We start from the raw sequence: 9,972 nt of genomic DNA, 5'->3' as shown, positions 1-9,972 counted from the left end.
CCCAATCTTCCCTTTTATACACACAGATAATTTATTTTTACTAGATTTGCCCCTAACAGAATTTAAGTTTGCAAATCCTATAAAGTGTCTAGAATGTTATCAACTGTATTCTAATGCTTTCATTTCTATTGCATTCTGTATGGTCTTTTCCTCCTTTCTTCTCCAGTCTGTTATCTCTAGGGCCTTCTCAGAAAGACTGGTCCCTAAGGATGGGTGTCATCTTACTGGCTGCCTAGAGCTGCTAGTAGACCTTCTTAAAGGGAAGAATAGTAAAAACCTAGGGAACATAGGTTGCCAGATGCAGGCTTGGGTTTTGATTTGTGATCCTAATGCCTTGGGATGCTGGAGTGGAGGCTGGCGAGCTGAAGGTCAGCATTGGAGGCCTAAGGGGGCCAATTGGTTTTCCTCTGTCTCTGACCCCTGCCTGACCTCAATACTGGCTAGTATCTCCCAAGCCCCTGAGGGGACAAAGCAGGGAAGGATGGATATGGATGGGCCGTTCCCTCCGTTTCTGGAGGTTCAGCATCACAAGCAGCCTAGAGCATTATGGAGTGAGTATGGGCCTCAGGGTATCATGGGCCAGGCTAGTTGCAGATTTTTCTCTGAGGTATGCAATATTCCCAGCTTCCCATCCCCTTTTCTCGTTTGGCTTTAGGCAGAAAACAAGAACAAATGGTCCTAAATGCTGGTGAGTGATAAAATAACACTGCATGCAGCTTCTGGGGAGATGAGTGTCCCTGGAAAGTAGCTCTGATTTGCTAAAATGTGTTTCACTTAAATCAACCAGAATGATAGGTTTTTGCTAGGACTGAAGCACTTAGCAATCATTTAGCCCAGCTCTCTTCTTGTGGGATAGACCGAGCTTTAGAATGCTGTCCAAAACCCAGCCTTCCTGAGGCCCACAGTTCTGGTGCATAATCTGTAGTTCAAGAATCCCACCAGCCTTGCTCTGTGTCTTGTGCATGAATCCGCATCCCTCCACTGTGGGGCAGTTTCCAGTCAGTTTCCTACAGTTGACTTTAGACTGGTGACTCTGTGAGCATGGGGAAGGAATCTGATCCACAGCTGTGTCCCAGCCCTCTGTGTGGGATCTGGCACCAAGCAGGAGCTAAATGAATGGAGAAGACCAAGGATCTAGTTTGCACATGCAGATCAGCCATTCTCCAGGAAGATAACCCAGGCCACTCCCACTCCCAAATGTTTTTTCTGTTTAAATTGAAGGAGGAAGAAGAGAGGAATATTTATTCCATGATTTTAGTGTGCAGTCACTGTGCCAACTGCTTATCTCAGGGTATATTCTTCACAAGCATCAGTGTAGGAAAAACTATTATCTCCATTTAACAGATGAGGAAAGTACAGTACAGAGACCCTGAGGTGGCTCAAGGCCTCTCCGCCAGCAAGACAAGCCTAAGGGCAGGGCCTGTGCCCCAAAGCACCAGGTTGTAAGGAGACTTACTGAGCACTAAGGATCCTCGCTCAGTGCTGTTCTGTGTGGTTTAGCTCTTAACGTCTTCACCAGAACCCAAGAAAGCAAGCACTAGTGCAATTCCCATTTAGAGCCCAGGTAACCGAGGCTCACGGAGATTTAACGAAAGGGCCTTGCTTGACCTTCCGCCCGTGGGCTGGGCCATGTTATGTAGTTTGCAGAGCGGAACACCCCTCCACCCCGCCCCGTTCCCTCCAAGGGCTCTGCGGTGAGAAGCGTTGGCGAGACTCGAGGACCGTAAGCCCCCGGAATCTAGGCTGGCCCAGGGGTGGCGTATCCAACATTCCGCCACCCACCATATTAACATCTTGGGAGCCCGGGCCACACCCCGCGGCGCAAGAGGTTCAGCCGCGGGTTGGGCAGATCTTCGAAACCCCAAAGCCTCTCCCTGGGTGGAGGCGACAGGGGCTCAGCTGGGCGCTGAGGGCTTCTCTCCGAACCTGGTTTTGCTTTCTTTGGAGGGCCGTGTGGCCACAGTCCCAGGATTCCCCATCCATTATTCACGATGTTTACTAGCGCAGGGAAAGAAGAGGAGAGGAGGAAAGAAGAGGGGATGAGAGCAGAGGGGAGGCGGGGGCGGAGCAATACTAACTCCGGAGCCATTCGGTCCCAAAATTTCATGTAGGAAGACAAAGTAACCAAGTGGTTAAGAGCCTGGAGAGCCCTACATTGGTATCTGGCACTCAGTAGGCCACCATTTGTGGAATGGATAACGAAATGAGCGAGTGAATGAATGAATGGCTGTTTCCAACGAGCGACGTTGTCTTAGCCAGTCGCTTAAGCTCTCCGACCCTCGTTTTCCTGTTTTGTAAAACGGGATAACAGTACGTCCTCCATAGGGTGTGAGGACATCACGAGCTAACTCTCTAGGTTGCCTAGCACATATTAGGACCTCAAACATGGCAGCTATTGTTATGAGGAATGGGGTTTGTAAGATCAGGCGGCCCAGCAGAAGTGCACTGACAGACTTTCAAGGTCTTCGGATAGCCCCGAGATCACTATTCTAAAAAGTACTTAGTAAGCTTCCTAGGCTGGCGGGTTGGGAAGGGGGGCGGGGCCCAAGTCGTCTTAAGCAAAAGCTGGAAAGGTAAACGTGAGAAGGAAGCCACAGGTCTCCTGGACTGGGCAAGCAGTTACGTCCCCGGCCTCCACCACGCAGGGCAATTGCGGGGTGGGGGTCACCTGGGGCTCATTATGGCAGCCCCTCGCCCTTCCAGACCGTCTGGGTGATTGGAGGCGCCTCTTAGCTGCTCCGTGAGGTTGGACTCTAGTGGACGGCTCGGGCGTCAGGCCAGGAGGGCCCTGGAAATGGGCAGTTTGGCTGCAGGCGGTCGGACAAGGAGTGTGTGTGTGTGCGTGTGTGTGTGTGCGCGCGCGCGCTCGTGCGTGTGATGAGGAGCTGGAGTAGGGTCAGCCTCTGGGCCCCGCTCCGGCTGGGGCTGCTCTTCGATCTGGGCAGTGCGAGCTGGGACAGGACAGAGAGGTCTGGGACTTTGCGGGCAAAGTCCACGAAGAGGAAGAAAGAATCCAGAAGGTCAGCGGAGCTGGAGCCAGGCGGGGCGGGGCAGACACAGAGAGGCCCGGACTGGCCAGGGTATAAATGCGTTGCCGGGGGGTGGTCGTGGCGGGCCAGGAGGCGCGCGGAGAAGGGCTGCCTGGCTTTGCCGCTCCTGAGGCACCTGCGAATCCCGGGCGCGCGAGCACGCCTGCGCGCTCCCGGGCCCTTCCTGGCAGGCTGCTTGTAAGATGAGTGAAGAAGCAGGTGGGGGAGAGGGGAGGCAGAGAGCGAGAGGGCGAGGGGAGCGCGGGCGCTGAGCGGCGCTCACTTGGAGGGCAGCGAGCGAGCGAGACGAGCCTGATCCATGTCCCTCGCTGCCTCCCTGCCAGACCCGCGAAGATGATGGCCATGAACACCAAGCAGCCTTTCGGCATGCACCCGGTGCTTCAAGAACCCAAATTCTCTAGCCTGCACTCCGGCTCCGAGGCCATGCGCCGGGTCTGCCTCCCAGCCCCGCAGGTACGTAGTGGAGCATAATTACCGCTCTAAGGCACATTTTTTGACAGGCACTTGCTTCATGTTTTTTTCATGTCTCCCGGAACAATCGCTGCTGTCTGAACCCCTCGCCTGTCTCCCCCGCGCTCTCTCCCGGCGCCCTCTCTCTCTCTCATTCATGTCTCTGATCCACACGTCTGTTCCAGCAGAATCTCTGTCTCCGTATTAATTTTTATGACCTGGGCTTTGAGGAGAGACATCTTGGTTGCTTGAAAATGTGTTTTAATCCTGAGTTGACAGTATTCCCCACTGACCGTGCTGTGCGCCTTCTCGCTTGCAGCTGCAGGGTAATATATTTGGAAGCTTTGATGAGAGCCTGCTGGCACGCGCCGAAGCTCTGGCGGCCGTGGACATCGTCTCCCACGGCAAGAACCATCCATTCAAGCCCGACGCCACTTACCATACCATGAGTAGCGTGCCCTGCACGTCCACTTCGTCCACCGTGCCCATTTCCCACCCGGCTGCACTCACCTCGCACCCGCACCACGCGGTGCACCAGGGCCTCGAGGGCGACCTGCTGGAGCATATCTCGCCCACGCTGAGTGTCAGCGGTTTGGGCGCACCGGAGCACTCTGTGATGCCAGCGCAGATCCATCCGCATCACCTAGGCGCCATGGGCCACCTGCACCAGGCCATGGGCATGAGTCACCCACATGCCGTGGCGCCTCACAGCGCTATGCCCGCATGCCTCAGCGATGTGGAGTCGGACCCGCGAGAGCTGGAGGCCTTCGCGGAGCGCTTCAAGCAGCGGCGCATCAAGCTGGGGGTGACTCAGGCGGACGTGGGCGCGGCTCTGGCCAACCTCAAGATCCCGGGCGTAGGCTCCCTCAGCCAGAGCACCATCTGCAGGTTCGAGTCTCTCACTCTTTCGCACAACAACATGATCGCGCTCAAACCAGTGCTTCAGGCCTGGCTGGAGGAAGCTGAGGCTGCCTACCGAGAGAAAAACAGCAAGCCGGAGCTCTTCAGTGGTAGTGAGCGAAAGCGCAAACGCACGTCCATCGCAGCGCCAGAGAAGCGCTCACTCGAGGCCTACTTCGCTATTCAGCCGCGGCCCTCATCCGAGAAGATTGCGGCCATCGCGGAGAAACTGGACCTTAAAAAGAACGTGGTGAGAGTCTGGTTCTGCAACCAGAGACAGAAACAGAAACGAATGAAGTACTCGGCTGTCCACTGACTGCGTCGGGGCGCAGCGTCCGGGCGGGGAAAGCTCAGTGTACATCCCGGGGGAACGTTTATGGGGGACTCCAAGACGTTTTCTGGCAGGTCAGGCTCTCTTCCCCGAAGCCCCAGGCTTTCCCGTTTATCCCATCTGGTTGTCTTCTGGCCTTCTGTTTCTCTCTCTCTCTCTCTCTCTCTCTTTTTTCCATTCTATTCTCACCAGGAAAGCTTTGGTGCTAAGTAAAAAGTCATGAAGGGTAGGCCTGGAGGGACTTTGTGCTGTCCGTGGTGCTGAAAAACGCCCTGGCACGCGGACTGCGCGACCTCCGGGCAGAAGCCCAAAAGAAGGGGATAGTGAATTGGCTCGAGCACGGGACTGCGGTGAAGGGGCCACTTTGCTAAGCACGGTTAGGCAAGGGATGAAGGGATGGGAAGAAAGTGATAAATAATAATGCAAAGTCTAACTGGGGAACAAACATATACTGGAGATTTATTTAGAATATATAAAATCATGTATGTTTCCAAAGGATAGCCTTATACTTCCTTCCCCACCTCAATTTTATCCATCTCATTTTTTGGTTTGCTGTAAATTCTCTAAGGTAGCATGGATTAAGTTCAGGAAAAGTGTGCGGGGAGTTCTGGACTCTGAGCGGTTCTCCGGTTCTCCACATAGGTCGGACTCCAGAAAAGTGCCCACATACTGGGATCACTTAGCTGTTTGCAAGCAGCAGGGGACACCTAGTCTGGCCCATCCTCTACTATCTGATGGCACTGAAGTGGTAATTACTGGCTGCTGCAGAGCTAGGGATTGACAGTGTTCCCGATGGCCTGAGAACTCTCCAACCCCAGTTTGTGCCTCCAGCCAGACTCCCAGCGCACTATAGAGGTGGCCTCTCTCGAAAGTAATTGTAACTTCTCCGAATCATATGCAAGTCCTTCCAACACGGCTGACCTCATTGCTCTTTTATTGTTATTGTTAGCATCGTTATTTCCTGTTATTTATTTAATGTCACTTTCCACCTCCCTTATATGGGTACCTCTGGGTGGAGGTTCACCTACAGTTTTGGGTGGAAAGAGGGGCCAGATCACTGGTCTGGATCCTTCTCACCTCACTCCATTGAGCCCCATCACATTTTATATTTCGTTGTTTCATGTAATTCGCGTGTTGCTGTGTGATCTTTGGTTTCGTTCTCTGAGTAGATGCAAATAAATATTAAGTTTTCTTCTCTCTTTACTCTTTCAATTAACTTCTAAAATAAATCCTTTATTTTCAACCTGAATTGCAGTGCTTTTCTTTCTCAGATGCTAAGGAGTACTCATTTTGGAAAAAATTTAAAAGTGAGAGCCCAAAAGGGCTGGGCAGTCACTTCTAGGCAGGCCAGTCTCCCACCATCTCCTCTCCTTTGTCCTCTTCTTTGGTACCCTCCTCCTCTCACCCTGCTCTCCTCTGGGGAGATCCTGCCGCTGGTACCCCGACCTCAGTGTTTCAAGTCACTCTCCCACCATGCATCCCTGAGCACATAAATCCGTCAGCCTCTGTTTGCTCAACTGGACTCAGATACAGACTTTGACGCCTGACTGCTGTTTGCAACCCCAGGGCCTCTACTCACTGTCTGGATGGCCCTAGAGCCAGTTTCTTAACTTCTCTGAGCCTCCATTGTTTGTCTGCTGGATGAAGATGCTAATATTGTCAGGGCTAAGTAACATTGTTCATTTAAAGCTTCTGGTAGCGGTCTGGCACTTAACAGGAAACATTATTATTTTAATACATCCAAACAGCTACATAGGAAATGAGGTGGTGAGTGCAAAGAGGAAGGACAGTGTTCTTCCCTAGGGCAGAGTCTGTTGGGCCCCCTTGGTGGTGTCTTTAGAAATTCGTTTGGAATTTTCACCCAAGAGGTTACTTACTATGGTCTATCTCTGCTTCTGTGTGAGGTGCTAAATGAGATGTCTGCTGCGAAGATCCTAATATAGTGCCCTGTGCATAGTAAGTGTTGAACAGATGCTAGTTGTCTTCTCTCTTCCGCTTCCTCTAAAAGGGGAGGAAACCTTTTCATTTGTGAGCCGCAGAAACACCTTCATGATTTAAAAATTAATGCTCCAAGTCAAGGAATCATCTGCACGTATCCCCACTGTATCTTCAAAGAACTCTGAATCATCAGACCTCCAGCTCAAACTTCGGAGCCCAGCGGATCTCCCCTCCGCTCAGTGTGCCCCTTCCCTAGACCCCCAACTGCAAAAGCAACCCTGAGGATCGCCTTCAGCCCCTCGCCCTCACCACCCCCCCCCAACCCTGGTGCAACAGCCTCAGCGATTTCTCCACCCCGCTCCATCGGGTGTCCTTTAATAATAAATGCCCTTACGCCATTACATTATATTGTGGGTTTTGAAAATTTAAAATACGGCTGATGCAATATTAATTGCCTATAGTGGTATAAAACACAGGCTGGAGCCCAGCTGGGCTGCAGAGGAGGCGGCCGCGAGCGTCCCTCACCGAAGCGGAGCGCTCCAGATAGACGCGTCTTTGCGGGCTGCAAGATTTTCTTCAGGTAAGAGCCTTCGGCTTTTCTGGCCCGGGACAAAACCGGAAATTCGCCTTCATCTCTTTTTCGAAAAGTTTCTTGCTGTAATTAATTTCGTTGTTTTTTTTAAAATTATTAACCTCAAAAGTTTAGAAGACTTTTTTTTGGAGAGGGCGAGATGAATTGCCTGAGTCCGAGGTCTGAGTCAGAAGGGCCCGGCTGGGTTATGAGTGGGCCCCGCACCTCTGCATCTGGTCGGGTCCAGGCGCCGGAGACTGCAAACGTGGCCGAATATTTTGATCAGTTTCTACCCGAGGGTCGGAGCTGCGGCCAGGCCACCCCCTCTTCCACCCCAGAGTGCGCCGGGCCGGCGCCGCTGCCTTCCTATTTGGGCTCGCTCAGGAAGCAATGGGAGCTGTGGTTTCTCCGGAATTGTGCAGTCTTTGCCACTCGTCTACTGAAGGCACAAACCTCTCAAGTGTGGCGGCAGATGTGAGGAGTACTAGCTAGTTTGGGGTTTACATTGGCCTGGTGTGTATCCTGGTGGGCCATTTCCTAATCGTGTGACCTTGGGCAAGTCAGGTCACCTCTCTAAGCCTCTGCTGATAGCTGTAAAACCTCACGAAATTATATTAAGACATTGAAAAGCACCCACAAACTTGCAAAATTCATTGGCCAAGGCCCAGCTGGGAGTTTCTTTAAACTGTATAAGAGAAAGGGAGGCCAACGTTCACAGCTGTTTATGTGGAAAGCTGCATCATGCCTCTCAAAGTGGGACTTTGAGAGTCATCTGTGGACCAGGCAGAAGGAAGGCTTGTAGGGCATCTGCCTGGCTGGCACCACAGCCTGACCCCCAGTAAGCCAGGCATAAATAAGCCAACATGGCTGAAGCCCCAGCAGGCAAAACTTGGAGGCAGGTAGCCTGCCCTTCCAGAGTCTGCCATGTGATCTCTAGCCAGTAGCTTCCTCTCTGGGTGCCTAAAGCAGCATCAGTTTTGTGCGCTGTTTTAAGACCAGCTCCCAGTTCAACTCAGAGAGGCAGACAATAGGTATGTGTTGAATGAATAAATGTAAAATGGAAGGACCCTTCCAACTCAATCCTCTCTACAATCTAAGGAGTGTAAGGGAGAACAAGAATAGACAAGTGTCTCTGGGGGTGGAGTCAAGGTCTAGGTGGTGGTCTGCACCTCAAGCTTCCATACAAAGGCAGCCAATTTCCTTCCTGTTTAAATGAGAAGAGGCCTTGCCTGGCTCTGTGTTGTTCATGGGTACAAAAGCAGCGTTATGTGACATGGGCCCTTGGTATTTAGATGAGGAATCAGGGAAGATCATCAGGGTGTGACCTCTCCCCTGCTAAGTGTGTCTGATTTTCTTATGACCCTATGGTGTTGCCTGAGTTCTTTTATTTTCTTGCTGAGATGGAAGCAGCTCCATGTCTGGAGTGGACAGACCTGGGGTGAAATACCTACTCCATTTCTTCCTGAGTAAGTGACTTTGCTGCCCTGAGCCTCAGTACCCTCATCTGTAAAACTGAAACAAGGACTAACTCTCAGGATTGCTCTGATGATTAAATGGAATCACATAAGCCTGGGGCCTGACATGTAGTAGGTATTTCACCCCATAGATACTTGGTCTCTTTAAATACTGTTTATACTCAGAAAAAGAAAGGTGTAGTGTTGTAGCGGCAAATTCAGGGCTTGGAGTGGTGTGGGGCCAACATTTTTTCTCTTGTGAGCCACAGTCTGTTCATCTGTACAATAATGTTTGTAGCAGTGCCTACCAGCTGGAGATGTGGATGTCAGGGGCAAGGCTGAAAATCATAAAAAGTCTCTCTGCATACTGTGCATCCCACCTATGGAAGGGGCAATGAATTCGCTCTCCAGGAATCCTTGGCGCGAATAAATAGTGCCTGCTGAGAAGCTGACCTAATCGAGGACTCCTCGAACTGAGTGGAGCGTTTCTCCCCTGCAGAATCCTGGCAGGCATAGAGCATCTCCAAAGGGTTGAAGACTCAGCGCAGGGTCCCTCCCAAGGGGCAGGGCTCAAATGGGCAGAGGAGGTGCGAGGGATGGGTCTCCCGCTTCTTCTTCCCCGCCCAGCTCCCATCTTTGGGCACCAGAATGCATCAGCAGGAGGCTAGAACATCTAAAAGCCTCTTTTTTACTGAAGGAGAAACTGAGGACCATAGGAGGGTGGCTCCTTCTACCTAAATTTGCTTCGCCTTGCCCCCATCACACTACCCCGCTTTAGCTCTTTTTTAGTCCTTCTTACTCCCCTATAGCACTGTTTACATATTTATCAGTAAATGCGCTCCAGGAGAGCAAGTACCACACTTGCCCAGTCCTCCCTGCGCCCCTGAACCCAACCAAAGGCTTAGCAGAGTAAATGTTTGTTGGATAAAAGAATCATAATGATATCTAAAGTGTATGAAGAACTTCTTTCATGGCAGGTACTGTTCCAAGGACTCCATTTATTTAGCCATCCTTAACACTCTGTCCTTAACTCTCTGAATAGGTATCATTTTATTTTTACTTTTTAATTTTTCAATTACAGACAATATTATGTTAGCTGTTAATTGCATATGTACACACAGTGATTAGACATTTATATAACTTTCCAAGCATTTATAGAACTTTCCAAGTTGATCACCATCAATAAGTCTAAAGAATAGGTATGTTATTTAGAGACAGGAAGGGAGAAAGAGAGGGAGAAAGAAACATCAATGTGTGGTTGCCTCTTGCAAACTTCTT

At 51.1% G+C, this 9,972-nt stretch overlaps 1 protein-coding gene across 1 annotated transcript; it reads left to right on the top strand.

Annotated features, from left to right (window-relative positions):
* The first annotated feature begins 3,383 nt into the window (after nt 1–3,383).
* On the top strand, nt 3,384–4,716 carry POU4F3 (POU class 4 homeobox 3). The gene is made up of 2 exons (XM_037163328.2): nt 3,384–3,503; nt 3,820–4,716. Exons 1-2 carry the CDS (start codon nt 3,384–3,386, stop codon nt 4,714–4,716), a joined length of 1,017 nt encoding a protein of 338 aa, XP_037019223.1.
* Nucleotides 4,717–9,972: the final 5,256 nt, after the last annotated feature.

This window comes from Artibeus jamaicensis, unplaced genomic scaffold (assembly GCF_021234435.1).
Source record: "Artibeus jamaicensis isolate MK-2021 breed Jamaican fruit bat unplaced genomic scaffold, CSHL_Jam_final contig_456, whole genome shotgun sequence".
Classification (NCBI taxonomy): Eukaryota; Metazoa; Chordata; class Mammalia; order Chiroptera; family Phyllostomidae; genus Artibeus; species Artibeus jamaicensis.
The sequence above is the reverse complement of the archived record's forward strand: the minus strand, read 5'-3'. Positions and strand labels throughout refer to the sequence as shown.

Coding starts and splice junctions, on each gene's coding strand:
- POU4F3 (XM_037163328.2), top strand. CDS start 3,384: ATGATGGCCATGAACACCAAGCAGCCTTTCGGCATGCACCCGGTGCTT. Junction 3,504..3,819: donor TCTGCCTCCCAGCCCCGCAG/GTACGTAGTGGA, acceptor TCTCGCTTGCAG/CTGCAGGGTAATATATTTGG.